This window comes from Otolemur garnettii, unplaced genomic scaffold, assembly GCF_000181295.1.
Source record: "Otolemur garnettii isolate 467f Iridium unplaced genomic scaffold, OtoGar3 scaffold00022, whole genome shotgun sequence".
NCBI lineage: Eukaryota > Metazoa > Chordata > Mammalia > Primates > Galagidae > Otolemur > Otolemur garnettii.
The window spans coordinates 20,487,222-20,503,607 of record NW_003852417.1 but is presented as its reverse complement, the minus strand read 5'-3'; the positions used below and the strand labels follow the sequence as shown (position 1 = coordinate 20,503,607).

General features: G+C 46.4%; 1 protein-coding gene across 1 annotated transcript in view; it reads left to right on the top strand.

The window, feature by feature from the left end:
* The window catches only part of ALK (ALK receptor tyrosine kinase), a 701,480-nt gene that overhangs the window by 203,627 nt on the left and 481,467 nt on the right, over positions 1 to 16,386 (top strand). The window contains exon 2 of the mRNA XM_003787498.2: positions 1,716 to 1,835. Coding sequence (XP_003787546.1) covers positions 1,716 to 1,835 — 120 coding nt within the window. The remainder of the gene's footprint in view (positions 1 to 1,715; positions 1,836 to 16,386) is intronic.

Genomic DNA, 16,386 nt, shown 5'->3' with positions numbered 1-16,386 from the left:
CTGAGATGGCTTCTCCCTGAGATGGCTTCTCCCTGAGATGGCTTCTCTCTGAGATGGCTTCTCCCTGAGATGGCTTCTCACACAGCCCTGGCCCCTCCAGTGTGCTTCCTCACAGCCATTTTGAAGAACTGCTGTGGGAAAATGTCTCTGGCACCAATTAATCCAGTTCTGAGCTCTATAGACCAAATGTGGGAGGAAAGCAAAGCTTTGTCTAGATACCCAGAGTTAGCACTTCCAAGTCAGATCTACGGAAGGCAGAAGGAGACCACAGCATGCCCACCCTGGTCCAGTCTCAGGACACAAGGTCCTGGGGCCAGAGTTACCCAAGGACAGACCCACAGAGGGGTCTGGAAACCAAAGTCCACACCAGGCCAGAGATGTCCTTGAAGTGTGTGAAGTAGAACTGATCCTGAAAGGGAGTTGGAGGCCGAGACCGGGACCTGGAGGAGGTGGTGCTGGGCTGATGTGGAAGCGACCACAGAGCAGACAGCTGGAAAAGTGCTCCTGCTGCCCCTGCTGCCTTTTCTTTCTCTTCTTCTTCACACTATCACCCAAATGGCTTAACAGTTTCTGCAAGAGGAGCAGACCAGCCCACTCAGGGTAGAGCAGACCTGGGCTCGGCTCCTGAGTCCCTCACTTGCCCTACTGAGCCTTACTTGTTGCATCCAGAAAGGTGGATGCATCACCCTGTTATCATCCACAGGAGACAATAATTCCCACGTCAGAGAGCCACTGTGCATATCACGTGACATCATGTAGGCCAAGAGCCCAGCATCGTGGCTGTACCAGGGAAGCTGCAGAAGAAAGTCTAGTTTCCTTCCCTTCCTCCCTGCCCTCAGTCTCGCTACACATCTGTCTACTAAACAGCTGTAATTCTCAAATCCTTCCTCCTCTAACAGAAAAGCTTTGTCTGCCATAAAACATTAGCAAATACTGATTGAGCTGGGGATTTTCTGGGCAGCGCTGTGTGAGCGCATGCGGCGTGCGCTCATTTGATTTGTAGATATATTGTAATGACTTTTCGCACGCAGAACCCACTTGAGGGATTGCTAAGGAAAGCAATAATGCAGCGCCACTGCTTTTCTCTCAACCCTTCTCTCCCTCTCATCAGATATCATAATCCTTTTGCCTCCCTAACTTCTTGACTGTGGGAAAACCCCAATCACTTAGCTTCTTCCCCTACCTTGAAAATAAAGTAATTGTTAAGACCTTATAACTTATGAGTTATAACTTATTGTTAAGACCTTATAATGTCTGAGCGCAATTTCAACCCTCTCATTGCTAAGGCGGTAACCCCAATGAGCATTAGACAATGTTATAAGTCTGAACATGAAGTAGAGATACAGGATTACTTAGGATGAATTGGAGTTCTTTGTGAAGCTGCACCAATCTTATAGGAAGGATAGACTTTGGGTGGACCTAGTAGCCCGAGCCATTAAGTCACCTGGCTGCTAGTTACTCTCCCACAGACCCTCAGCAAGGCCTTGGTTGCAACTTTCCGACTTTGAGATCTGATGACCTGTGTTAAAAAATCTGCATTAAGGTTCTGAAGTCAACTCAAACTACTAGTGGTGCAACACTTTTTGTCCTCATCTTTTCAATGAGTGTCATGGAAGTCTCTCATGCACTTTCTTTATGATTGATATCAAGTACCAGCCTCCAAGACACAAGCTAAGGATATCATCAGTGTTCTCTTCTTTGTTTTTTAGGTCTAGGTCATGGCAATGTGGAGTCACCAACAAACATGCCTTCTCTTCCCCCTGACCATTTTGCATGGAATCTGACCTGGATAATGAAAGATTCCTTCCCTTTCCTGTCTCATCGCAGTCGATATGGTAAGCATGTAAATTATACATTGTATTGTTGTCTGAACTGGTGAAAATTTTATTTTTTATTTCAAAATATTAAGAGGACACAAAGGTAAGTATATTTTTGTTAGTTCTTTGTGCTGCACCATCACCATCTCATAATTAAGGACTCCTCCAGTTTCGGGGGGTGGCTCATAGTGCCGCAGGGAAACCTCAGCCCCTCTATGTGTAAAATAAGTCTTTCTGTGCCCTCTGTCTCCCAACAGATCCTAACCCCACCAGACCATTCCAGCGAGCCCATTCTAGCTGCATTATGTATCCTTGTGGATGCCAAGGGCTTTGTTGCTGCCAAATCCCTTCCCTTCAGCCTTTATGGTACATGCTACTCCCACCACTTCCTCTCAATTAGGAAATGTTATGCATTGATCTCATCTGATGAATGTAGGGTTCTAACCATGGAATTTTTACCAATCATGATCTCTTAAGCGGGGATTGTTATTATGAAGGTCACAGGTCTTCCAGGGCCCCTTATGTGTGGCTAACTCCTTGCAGTTTACTAAACATGTCCTTTGTTACTATTTTAGCACATTTTGCAACAGCTTTAGAGGTAAAGAGAGCAAGTCCAATTCCATTTTTACAGATGTAGAAACTGAGCTTACTAAGATCACACAGAGTGGCTTCTCTAGATGTAAACCCGGAATTCTTCCCTAATTCACTTTTTCTCCCAGGGGCCACCTTCTCAGCTGGGGACCTGTCCTAGGAGCCCTCAGGAGGCCATCTTTACATGGTGTAAGGTTCCTTCCCCTCAGTGCTCATCCTAACAGCTCAGAGCAGCTGGGGCTCTGAAGTAGATAAAACAGTTTTGGAGGAGAGGTGATGCATTTCTGGGTGAACATTTTTCTTTTTCTTGAACTCCTCTGGGGTGAACCCCGTGAGGGCAGGCACTAAGCTTTGCTCTCCACTATATCCATTACAGAGAAGACATTCATAAAGACTCATTTATGATGAATGAACACAGAAGGCCTCCAGAGAGGAAACTCATTCATCAGGCCTCATTCAATTAAGTATTTATGAACCCAGTGCAGCGCTGAGTTCTAGATTCCCTTTTGGGCATATTTACTTATTCTTGTTTCTTAGTCTCTGCCCTTGGGCCTGAGCTATTAAAATGCACCTAGCAGAGATGGTCCACTCGCTTTAGAAAAGCTCTCAGTCCAAAGCCTGCTGTCTCCCATCTGCAATATTCTTGCTTCATATTAACTATATCTTTAATCTCAACCTTAAAAAAATAAACACATCAAACCCTGCTAGGGTAGTTCAGAATGCTATTCTGTGCTGGGATGTTTCCTGTTACTACCACATATCCTAGTGAGAAAGATTGGTGGTCCTCAGAAGATTCCAGATAAGAACTACTTCTTAATTTTATTTAAGCCAGACACCGAGTGCCATCTTATGATAAGGGCAAGTATTTATGAATAATTGAAATCTGGTCCTTTACATTGTTAATGCTTCATAACCAGATTTGCAATCCGACAGGTCTTCAGATAACACTTTTGCGTTTGCTCCCAAAGTCATTCAGTATCTCCATAGGAGAGCAACTTTTATGAAATACAGCATGTCCAAAGAAGGCAGGTCTGCCTCCTGCATGCCACACAGGGCAACAGACATAGTATTCGTTCCTTGGAAGAGGTTGCAAGCTGAAAGAGGAAAACCACTGGGGCATATTAAGCTGCCCCCCACCCACTGCTTGGCCCTGATGAACCCACCTGATCTCTGTCAGCCTCATCTTCCTCGCCTATAAAACGGGAGTGGGCTGGCTTACCACCTTGGGGCAATGGAATAGGTGTGAACGTTCTCCAAGATCTTGTGCCACCTCTCCTTGGGGCCTAGAAACCCTTCTTAGCAGAGTAGAGGACCCAACCCATTAACCAGTCATTGCCCAAATGCTGCGTGAGGGCACTAAAGTCAGCCTCATTGATCACAGCCGGGAAGGGGGGGAGCCCATTCTTGATTGGTGCCCTTGCTGAGCACTCAGCTAATTCCAGCACTTTTTTATCTTCCTGCCATATTTAATTTGGCTGAGATTTATGAAGATCCCACTGCCATCACCACCTCTGTGAGCCAGATGCTGGAGGTGATGCAAATACAAAGACAAGTACCAGCTCGGCCCTGCCCTCCCAGGGTTCACAGGCCAGAGAAATCGTGCTGGAGGCGGTGATGCCCACAGCCATGGGAAACAGTTTCTGTGGGCCGGCCTCAGAGCACAAACCTTGAGACCTGGCCTTGAGACCCAGTGCAGAACAAGCTGAAGGGAGAGTTGAGGCCAAGAGTCTGGACCCTGTCAGTATCAGTATGTTCTTTACGGGGGGAATGACTCAGCCCATAGGTCTATGGACCAAAGAGGCTAGCAGGCTCATGGGTGATAAATCCATACTTTTCAACTGCCGTGAAAGACATTTTAAGAAATGTTAACAACTTCATTAATTTTAAGGCCTCAAACTTGGGCAGAGAAATTTGACTGGAAAATTGCCGCCTGAAGGGATAGTTCTTCAGACAGCGAGATGTCACCAAGTCTCAGCAAGTCCGGACTTGACTGGCTATCTGTCCTGCATCCTGGAACTCCAGGCTTTATTGGTTATCTCTCCTGCATCATGGGGGGGTTGTGGCAGGGGGCCCTGAGAGTGGACGTCAACAACTTGGCCACAGTCATCGTGATGGACAGAGGCCAGCTGGTCCTCTCTCAGGCAAGCTGTCCAGTCCTCAATTGAGTGTGGCTTTTTCCTACCAGTGTTTTATGAGTAGAGATGGAGTAGAGAGAGGCTAATAAGATTTACTCACCCCTAGCCTGTAATTATCTGCTTCAGGAAAAAGTTTGACCTACCTTTTTGAAGGCTCCCCATATTTCTTCTCATTTGCGTTGGGGCCTTTTATGTTGTGTAAAATATACTCTCTTCAGTGGCATTTGGTACCAATTCCAGTTCTTTCTGGCCTCTGTCTTGAATGACAGGAGCCCAGTAATTTTATCATCAGTGAACAGAGAGCCGCACGTTCCTCCCCCAAGGCTTTGAATGAGAAAGGACATTTAAAGAAAGACGTCTCCCCCTTTTATCACCAGCACTAGTGCCTTTAGACTTATTTATTCACTTGTCTAAAAGATTAGGCTTTAACTACCTAACCAGATAAAAATCTTTCCCATAGTAGCACCAGATGCTGAGAGACTGAGGCCACCGGGAGGACTTTGGAAAGGGAGTTTTGATCACCTTGAGTCCTAGAGCCACAGAGACAGATGGTGTCCTTCCAACTTTAATTCATAGTTGCCCACTTTGAGTTGGGGGAGAATCAGATCAGCATTTTAAACAGGATGACCAAAGATTCAGCCCCATGTTAAGTAAGAGAAAGGAAATTTTCATATCTTTAAATATCAACAACAACAATATGAACTTTGCACTCTTTCATACCCATTTTTTGCATTTAAAATTGCAGGAGATAGAAATTAGTTTATATTTCATTTTTACAGAAATGCAAATTGAAGGTCAAAGGAATTCACTAGTGGGCTTTCAATGCATGGGGCAGGTGAGCTGAAAGTGTTCTTGGAGCCTCTGATCGGAGACGCAGGAAAAGGAACTGCAGATGGGATGATTGATTTGAAGGGAGGTCGAGACTCACTCCGGTCAGCGACCAGGCCTGACTTTACTGATTATCTTATATACTTTCAAACATTCTGTAAGAATTTAACACAGATACAAAGAAGTGAAGTAACATTAGGAAGCTACCATTAAGCTTACAATTCAGTGTGAACACATATACAATTGATTTTGTTTAAAGTAAAAACATAAAGGAGACTGACTGTCTATTCTTGCTGGCCCAAATCGAAACTAGAGATTATAATGTTAATGAAGGAAGAAGACAGAGAACAGAACCCAGCTCAAGAACATGTATTCTAGCTTCCAGCTGCACCCTGGCCTGATTCTCCATGATCTCTTCTAAAGAGAGTTATTCTGCATATTTCTGCATATCTATAGGCAGGTGCAGAAGCTCGATCTTTGAAGAAATCTTTCTCAGAATCAATCTCCTGGGCGAGCACATTGAAGCGAACTGCCATGTCTAAGCATGGGGTGTTTATCTCTACAGTGAGCAGTTAGAAGAGTGACCCTAGACTTCCTGACTCCAAGTTGGGTGTTCTTTCTATCACATTGTGGAGTTATTTCAAAGTTGAGCCCCTCTCCTTGGAGGGCATTCTCGCTTCCTGGACAACCTGTTGTTTGAGCTGAATGGTGGATATAAAACTAAAGACCTTGGGCATCTAGGGGACCAAGACTTATGGCCCAACGGAGATGACCCCAGGCAGGCCAGGTCATCCAGCTCCTCCTAAGCAGGGACATAGGCTGGCCTTGTCTTCTCTCCCTTCTTCTCCACACCCCAGACTATAGTCATTGTTGTGGGTAGCATAGTATCTCCCAAAAGGGCATGTTAAAGTCCTAACCCAGCAGTACCTATGAATGTACCTTCTTTGGAATTAGTGTCTTTATAGATATAATCAAATAAAAATGAAGCTGTCCTGGGTTAGAATGGGCAGTAATCCGATGTAACTAATGTCCTCGTAAGAAGAGAAAACAGAGACACAGACACAGGGCAAACCCCACATGACAGCAGAGTCAGAGGCAGAGGGGTGCGTCTACAAGGCAGGGAACGCCAAGGACAGCTGGTGACCCTGGAAGCTGAGAGAGGAGGCAATAGATTCTCCTAGAGCTTCGGAGGGAGCATGGCTCTGCCAACTCCTTGGTTTTGAACTTCTGGCCTGTAGAATGGAGAGAGAATAAGTTTCTGTTATTTGAAGCCATCCAGTTTGTGAGGCTTTGTTGCGGCTGCCCTGAGAAACTCCTACAAACCCTCATCTCTGCAGCCCCCATGTACGGAACACAGACTCCTGGAAGACCGTGTTCCTCCCAGCATCCAAGCACAGCAAAGCCATTGTTGGGCTTTGAATAAAAGTTCTATTCAAACTTTGTGTGTTTCCCAGTCCGCGGGGACCTGGCCAATTTAGGGCCGGGTGCTTTTAGAAAGAAAAATTAGATTTTTTTAATTACTTTCCCCGCTGCTGCTGCCGCTGCCACCACCCATGCTGTTAATGTATCAATTTCTTTGATTGTAAAGACAGGGTAAATTAAATGTCTTTCTGTCTCAAAAAAAGTTAGCCTAACACAGAATCAAAAATGGAAAACACAAAGCCCTCTGGCCCCATGCGGGATTTGCTCCTTAGCTCTTGCAGGAAGTCAGCTTGATCACATTTCTGAAATGACATATTTAATGTGCTGCTCATGCTCAGCCATTCCAGCCCTCAGAGCCTGGCGGCGGTGCTAAAGAACTCCCAGCTCCCTTGTGGACCGTCGTTAGGCTGGAAAGCTTCCTCACCAATTCCTCTGCCCCTGACAGGCTAGGTCAAGTTCTTTCCTCATTTGTGTCCCTGTATTGTTATCTACAGCAGAGTAAGCAAAGGACCTCTGGATGCCTTCACCACAAAGGCCTAGTCCCAAAGGGGACAGCAATGCTGCAGTCACACAAGACTGAGACTCAGGGACCAGTGGTCACCCAGAGGGCCAGGACCTGCTGGGAGGCAATGGACTCATTCTGTTTACAGAACGTCACTAAAAAGCAGTTGATAAAGAGATACAAGTTCAAAATGCTCCTTTTAGTCATATACCTTTAAAATGAAGACACACATAGAGCCATTTAATAGATTTAAATAATTTATGTCTGTGTTTGTAGCTAGTAAGGAAGGAAAGGCAGGAAAAAAAAGGTCAGAATAAAAGATACTAAGAGATACTAAGTGAGCTACAAAGGTGAGAAAAACAAGTCTAAAGAGACCCACTTAAAACAATTATCACAGACAGAGACAGAAAGACACTGACAGAAGGGAAAGAAAGAGAGACAGATAAACGGACAGAGACAGAAAGAGACGCACATGGTAAGACAGGAAGAAACAGGCAGAAGTGGAAAGGGTCACCCCTGGCGGCGGTATCTTTCCTCCTGCTAACCTGGTTGTAGCCCCACCCCCACCTCCCTCTCCCAGGGCCCCCTGCATCCCTATCTGCCTAGTCACTCCCCTGCCCCCACCCTGGAGAAAGTACAAACATTCATCCCCTCTCCATTGTGCTTGTTTGTCTGGAGGCCTGTCAGGGATGAGGACATCTAGGACACATTCCCTTCCCTCAAGCAGCTCTGCAGAAAGACACAAGCACGCGGCACTGTAACAGGTGCAGCGGCGCAGGTATGCTCAGTGTGCCCAGCAACACAGAGGGCCAGCAGCTCTGCGGAGGGCTCTGGACGGGCGATGGTTTGAAGATGAGACAACCGAGCCTGGCCTTGGACTCCAGGGCACCCTGACATCCATGAGAAGTGTGTTCTGGACACAGAGGCTGCAAGTGCCAAAGCCTGTCAGGAATAGGCCAGGAATAGCCTCTGTGACACAGGCTGCAGGGGACCTGGGAGGAAGCAGCAGGGGTGAGGCTGGAGAAACAGTGATTCTGGGTTTGTTCAGGGTTGGTGCATGGCCCCTGCAGGTGATGCGCTTGGGCTGGAAGAGGAAAGGAAGGAAGGGAATCTGGAAGGGATTCTAGACTAGAGTGAGCACCACCAGGTCGCCTACTCCAGAGTCTCTAGTTTGAGTGATTGAGTGGGTGGAGCTGCCATTGGTGAAACAGACAAGAGAAGCCTTTGGCCGGGAGAGGCGGCTGTGAGTAGAGGGAGGAGTGAAGGGGGTAAGATCCCAGCTGAAATTAAACTGGAAATGTCTTCAGGGCTTCCAGGTGCAGAGGACTTCTAAATCCAGGTGTTGACCTGGGGGAGAGAAGCACCTTGAGAAATTGAGGTTGAAAGTGGTGATTGTAGGTTGAAAACCTAGGGGCGATCCAGGATGTTGCATTTAAGAGGTAAAAGGAGGAAGAGGAGCCTGAAAAACAGGGAGAGGGGAGAGACACCCCAGAAGGGATGGAGCCACAGAAGCCCAAGGAGTAAAGAATTCTTAGCTGAGCGGGTCAGCAGTGTCAAGGCTGCCCTGAGATGCAACAGAACAGAAACTGGAAGCAGGCCCTCCTTTCTCTTCCCATTTGCCCCCATTCAGTTTGGTTTTCCTTCCTTTGCAACTGTCTTCCTAAAGCCCACCTGCTTTATCTGCAAAGGCCCAGATCTTCCTGTTAAATGGCACTGTTGTCTGTCTATCTACCACGCAGTCACTCATCTCAGGACTATCTACAACGTGGTGAGCTCTTTGCCCCTCACAGATTTTAGCCTGGTTCACTTTTATCATAGGTCTGAGGGGCCCCAACATCTGTCCAAAGGTGCTTCTTAACCACGTGTATGACTGTTCTGTACATGACTGTGGTGCCCCTGAAACTCCAGTGGGTCCTGGGGAGAGAATTCTCTCTAGGCTTCCTGAAATCTCAAAACCAAATAGACGGCTTTTCTCAGTTTTAGCAAAAACAAGGTATACCTCTCAGATTTATTATTTTATTTTACTTTATTTTTAGCTCTCAGATTTTGTAGTGTTCCTTTGTGGATACCACTTAGCAAGCCCTCCAGGCTAGCGGCTGGTGATCACAGTGTAACTCCACATGAAGGCAGCGGGCAGGTGGTGGGCCTCACTCCATCGCCATATTCTCTATGAGGAAGTTTAATGGCTCCACAGCTGTCACACCTCTGCTGTCACACCTTTCCTTGTGTCTTAGTTTTTTGCAGTCCTGTGTCATCACTCTTCCAGACTATACACGCTCAGAAGTTGGGGAACTCGCATCTTGTTCCCTTTTGCCTCCCGGTCATGTTCTCACTAGAGGAGCTCACAGTACCTGCTCAGTCGTCCAGGGCCAAATAAGGAGCAAACGCGAGTCTCTGAATTCCCAGCCCAGAGCTTTCCAGTCTGTGATGTTCTCTGCTTTAGCAAAGGCTAAGGACATTTTCACAAGCCCTCTCATTTTTGAAGCTGTATTAATTGGTTTCAAGAAAGAAATGTGTCTAAGAGGAGAACAGTTTCTGGGCTGGACTTACTTTGGCTGAGGGCTCAAAGTTATGATTGGATCTACTTTGGGCGGGCTTATTTTCTCTTCTTAACCTAAAAAGGCATTCCACAGACTGGAGTGAGCAAAGGAATTTCCATTTTGACAGCTTTGGGACATCTCAGATAATGTATACAGAGTATTCCTAACTAACCTAGAAAGATGTGTGTCCAAAACACATTCAGGAAAATGACTGATCAAGAGTGGGGAAAAAATGAGGAAATCCTCTGAAAATGGAATGTTTTGTCAAGAGCAACCAAAGATGTAAGATTTTGTGTTGGAAGAGACCTCAAATTAACAGGACTTTAACCAGCCCATCTGAGTAGATGACTAGAATAATTTGTGTGAAATTCTTAGAAATTCTGAGCTGTCAGGGCTTGTAGTAGTCTGGTCAGATAGCCACATCTCTAGGAAGAGGAAACTGAGGCCTGGAGAAGTCAATGATTCCCCCCAGCACTAGTGGCAAAGTAGAGATTCAAACCTAGGCCATCTGCTGGGCAGAGCCCACTCTAACTCCTCTGCAACAGAGGTTAGTTGTTCTCACTAGATTTGCAAAGCATTCCCTCCCACGTTAGTCCCATCACTTAAGTACCTTGGGTCAGATTTGTGCCATCCCAAAGGCCCTTCAATGTGGGAGCAATGCCTTCCCTGTGTGGATGGACCCACAGCCAACCTCAGTCTAGTTGCCTCATGGTCACCCGGACAGCAGCATCTTACAAATGAGATTCTGGAGTCACTGGATTATAGGACTAGGTTTGGAAACCCATCTTTAGTTCCCTTCCACATTGGGTATTTAAATCTCTGTAACATCCAAGCGAAAGGTCTCTAGCCTTGACCTGAAAGCAAAACAAAGAACAGTAGGCTGAGGGGCCTATGCTTGGGAGCTGAGACATAGATTTTATTCCCAGCTCTGATTCTTGTGAGTTTTCTCACCTTCAGCCACTACCCACACTCTTTGTCTGTCATCCTTAAAATGGGAATGATTATAGTTGTTGCATTATTATGAAGACTATGAGGACAGATTTGCATGTGTCCAGAGCACAGAGAGAAGCCAATAGCCTAGGTATTGGTGGCATGGCTCCATTTGCTAGAAAGTTCTTCCTTAAAACTCTTTTAAGTCTCTAGTGTGTCCTTTGAGGTATGGAAGCATTTTACCTTTAACCAGGCTATTATCTGACCTGGGGTTTAATCTCATGCAGTCCAGCTTCAAAATTTATACAGCTCTCCTTACCTAAGCAATGTTAGTTCCCTGCCTGCTCAGAATAACTTTATTCCCTCCTCTATTCTCAACAGACTTCCTAGCTAAACTTTTACGATCTGTCAAAATCCTTTCATACTTCAAGATGTGGTCAACAAGTTGCTTCCTCTGTGAGCCTCTGGTCCTCCCAGGCAAAAAGAAACTCCCTTGTTTTGTGTCCCCAAGGCCACTCTAGGGTCTACCTCTGTTAAGAGTTAGGTATGGCAAGTTCATCCCTCCAACACTGGACTGGGAGTCTCCGAGGGGCACAGGGTCCATGCTAGGGGAAACTTGGTATCTGCCTGTGTTTGAGAATGGGGGAAATGGAACCCCATGTTCACCTCCAACACACAGCAGATTCGCTCTCTTCAGAGAGGGCCAGTTGCATATTCTGAGGTCTTCCTGGACCATCAGGCTCCTGCTTTTGTCATGGACACCACATTGCTCAGAGCTCTTCTCCAACCTTCTGGTTTCAGGAATGATCCCATTTAGACAGATGTTACATTGAGCAATGGTACAGACTTCTGGGGTTTACACAATGCCCTCTAGGTCCTGCTTCTTTCTGTTGGAGACTCCCCCTAACACACGCACACATGCACACACCATACACATTCTGGGGTTTTCACCATGCCCTCTGGATCCTGCTTCATTCTCCTCCCAATACACACACATTCTGGGGTTTTTACCATACCCTCTGGATCCTGCTTTATTCTGCTCGAGACTCCCCCAAATGTGTGTGCATGCACACACACACACATTCTACATGAATGTTTTCTAGAAGTTGCAAGCAAAGAACTGAATTGGAAGTCCAATCTGGGTAGGAGTTGGTCTCAGCTCTCTTATTCCTCCAAATCCCACCTTGGCCACATCAGTTCACCCTCCTGATTTTCCCATCTGTACAATGAAGAAGCCAGGCTAGTTAACTTCAGAATGTCTGCAACTTTAATTTTGTATTTTTTCCTGGGATTGAGAGCAGAGTTCCACTTATCTATCTGTAATATAGTAATAGTAATGTCCACAGATAAGAGATAAGTATAAGCTTCTCATGCCTATCTCCCACCACGGTGTGCACATGTGCACATACCAGGCTCTGAGGCTGTGTCTACGTAATTGATTAAATAAAGGAGACTTGGCCTCTCTCTGCAGTTTGGTGGTAAGTGAGCAAAACAGATGACTCCAATTGGGTGATTGGTTCCCAGGTGCATTCCAGGGAAGGCTGGTGGGAAGGAAGTGAGTGCTTTCATATCGTGGGGCCCCATGACAGATGAATAGTGGTCATGGGCAGGGTCAAGCTGGGGCCAGGTTTGATACTTAGAGCTATGAAGTGAGTGACCAGATGTTGATGGCAGCTGGTGGGTTAATAGCAAAGGTGACTAGTGGGCTAAGGGCTCCTTTAGGAGTTAATCCAGGAAGGGTGAGCAGCCCTCCCTCATCACCCAAGCCTGGGCTGGAAGTCAGGCCTTCTGGGTTCCTGCTGACCAGCTGGCTAGACTTAAGTTAGAGAGCTTGTTTTGGCCACTTGCCCAAAAGGGCAATTAGTCTTCTCAGGGTAGAGATGGAAGAGACCTGAGGGTCGCTTCATTCCACTACTTCATTTTTCAGATGAGGACACTAAGGTCTGGAAAGGTTAAACAACTTATGTGAAGTTACACCACAGAGCCTGGGCTAGCACCCAGGTCATCTCACTTGAAGTCTTTCAAAGGGAAGCTTGGCCAGAAAACCCCAAGGGAAAGATGAGTGAGGAGCAAACGTCTCTCAATCATTCCTTTTCCTTTCACCCTCTGGCTGCAACAAGTTTTGACATAGTCAAAGCCTTCCTCATTTAGTGCTGGACACATCCCTTCGTATGTTCCCACTGCCATTGCTGATCTCTGGAGCAACTTCCAGAATGAGGACAATGACAGCCATCCTTAAATAAGGGCAGTCTTTGTGCGAGTCACCACACTGGGTGCTCGATGTCTGCTGTTGCATTTCATCCCTACATTTCCATGAGGTGTCCCTGTTTTATGGATGACAAAAAGTGAGGCAGCGAGGTTAAATAATTTTCCCTGAACTATGCAAGTAGTTATGGCACACCCAAACTTGCAACTCAGGCAACTTGACTGCACCTGGGATCTGTGTTTCTAATATTCCCTGCAGTGCCTTCCTGAATCCCTCCAGGACCTCCTGCAACCCCCGTAAGAGTTAGAGGAAAAGGATATCTGAATTTCTCTGAATCCTCCAAGATCAAGTCCATTCTGTTCACCTCTAGGTTCTTGGTGGTAAATCCAAAGCACAGGGGGACAGAGCCATGTGTTTGCATCACAGCTGCAAGGTGTCAAGAACATTTATCAACATAGTGTCTCAGAGTTAAGAAAGCACAGCGACGTTTATTACCTTATTTCATCATCGCAGCAGATATTACTATTTTTATTATTTATATCAGCACCATTAGTGTTACAATTCTCTCTGGTTTATATGTGAGGAAACCAAGACTCAAGTAGTGAAATGAATTGCCTCAAAGCACAAGGCTAATTGGACCAACACTGGGAGGCTTTCCAAGAATTCTCTAGCGATGTTTCCCCTCTGCTTCTGGTTCAATGCTTTACCTCACCCTGTTCTCACTGTGGATTCTGGCCTGTGAACAGACCTGCTCACTGTTAGGAAATTTCCAGCAACCATCAGGAAGCAGTTTGTTGGCAGAAGAGTAAATGTACGAGGAGAGTACCTGAAAAGCCTTCTTGGGGATGAGTTAAGCTATCCATTCACTGAGACACCTGATTTTGCCAAATTCTTCCATAAAAAGCAGTATAGATTTTTGAGAATTTTTCTAATTGTTTAAGGTATTGTTTTGTCTGTTTGTCGCCTACAACTTGGATAATAACAATAATAATCACAGAATTAGGAACAGGATTTTCATGCCAGTTCTGTAAACCCCCCTCCCTCCATGTAACCTTGGTGAGGGCCATCATTCTCTGACCTCAGTTTCTTCATCTCCTGTGGTCTCCAGCGTCCTTCATGACTCTGAAGGTCTATAATTGGGAAGTTCTGATGAATCCCTGGAGAAAAAGAGACCCTGGCTTACTCATCAGTATTCGTGGTAACCCAGGTGGTTCCTAGGAGCTGGGTACAATCCTTAAGGGCTGTTGGTGTTCTGACAATGCTGATTTCCAGGACTTTATTTACTGGCCTGTGGCTTCACATATTGATGCCTTTAAAGGCCAACTGTAAGAGAATTGGCATCATATGTATGATACCTCATGGTATTCAGAGGGGCCTCTGACACCAGGAGGAATGTCTTCTACACTGTGAGTGAAGGGCTCTCTGACCAGTGACATAGCCTTGGGTCAGTCTTCCACACTGTGAACGAAAGGGTCTCTGACCAGTGACACAGCCCTGGGTCAGTCTTTTCCCTTGCCTGAATCTTGGTTGTTGTACCTGTCTAAGGGGAGAAATGGTTGACCTCAAACATGACTTAATGTTCTAATAGCTTTTCACTCCATAAATGTCATCTGAGGGTAACGTCAATGTCACCTGTCACCATCATACAACAAAATACTAAAATGGCCATCACCTCCTTCAGACTAATAGCTGGAAAACCCCAATAAATACTGTTTCTCAGGATAAATAGAAAGCTGTGCTCCAAAAGGGCATAGCTAGCTAGTCAAGTTCTGAATCAGACAAAGTCTTTTGGAAATCTCTCCATTCCAAGCACATGAATCGTTACCTGGAGCCATTTCGGTGGTTCTAAGAGGAGGCTTAGAGTAAGAGAGCATCCCATGTTGCACAGCTGACAGGTGGCAGAATTGGAGTCAAATCTCAGATATGATGATAATGTTAAGGTCACTTGATGAATCATACATGTGGGCACAGACATCTAGGAAAAGATTGTAGGGCCAGAGAGGGCCACAGACACAGCGTTCAACTAGCGAAAACAGGCCCAGTGTCAGGCTGTCTGCAGCCCAGCTGTTAGACAGCAGGTCGAGATAGCTAGAGATAGGAAAAGCATTTTTAGCAGGAAAATAACACAGAAAATAATAGATAAAACTGCAATCATGTTGGCAGGTTTTAAACTCGTGGCAAGCTTGGCAATTTTGTTTACAGATGCAGATCTCACAATCCAGTATTTAGTTGCACGAACTCTTTTATGGGCCCCTCCTAAACAACAGACACAACCCAATGGCCATAGAAACCTTGCCTGCCCCATCTCAGTTTCTTAAACTGGGATCCCAGGCTGACCCAAGACACACAGCACACATTCTGGAAGACATCAGGAAACCCAGATGGGAACTCTGAGCCTCAGGCCCTGCTGTGCAGCTTGGCCTCCTGAACTGCCTGCTCACTGGGATTCAGGCTGGGATCTTGGTGATATACCCTCTGCTCAGTCCTCACCTGGGGCCTGCCTTTATAAAGGTGTCATCTGAGCCTTCAATAGCAGCTGAGATGCTCTGACTCCTGCTCTGCCTGTCCTTTTCTGGGCCCAGTCCCTTTCCTGTCTCACTTGACAACTATCCCTGCCTATGGCTCAAAATGGGGGGGGGGGAGGGCTATTTCTGCCACCTTTTCCATCCTGAAACCCCTCTGTGTGAAATATTGAAATCAAGGTGTAAGGCGTGGTAGGAAGGAAGCACATCCATGAAAAGCCACCCAGTCACTTTCTATCTGATTAACAGCAGATGTGACTTCAGGTCTCTGAGCTCAAAAGTCTTCATCTGTTGAATGGGGATAAGAATCCTGCCTGCGTCAAAGGGGTTAGGTACAGCAGGGGTGTAAGATGCCTGGTGTGGGGTCTCCCCCAGCTAGCCCTCTGCAAGTGCTTTCAGTTACAAATGCATTTCCCATGGGCCTTTACAGAAGCCATCCCCCCAGGTCAGGACGTTTCTGTTAACATGACACCCAGAGCTGCCAGAAATAAGAACATACATCAGACATCATTCCTCCCCTGCCAGCTTGACCTCCAAAACAATTGTAATAGGAGATAAAATGAAACAGGATGAAGTGTCATGGGGTCAGTAGACATGCCATTCTTCTCTTACTCATGAGCTTCAGCACGTGCTCACAAAGCTACGGCAGACATCGCTAGGTGCTCAGGTGACCTGCCCCAGGGTAGACATCACTAGGTGCTCAGGTGGTCTGCTCCAGGGTAGACATCGCTAGGTGCTCAGGTGGTCTGCTCCAGGATAGACATCACTAGGTGCTCAGGTGGTCTGCTCCAGGGTAGATATCACCAGGTGCTCAGGTGGTCTCCAGGGTAGACATCACTAGGTGCTCAGGTGGCCTGCCCCAGGGCAGACATCACCAGGTGCTCAGGTGGTCT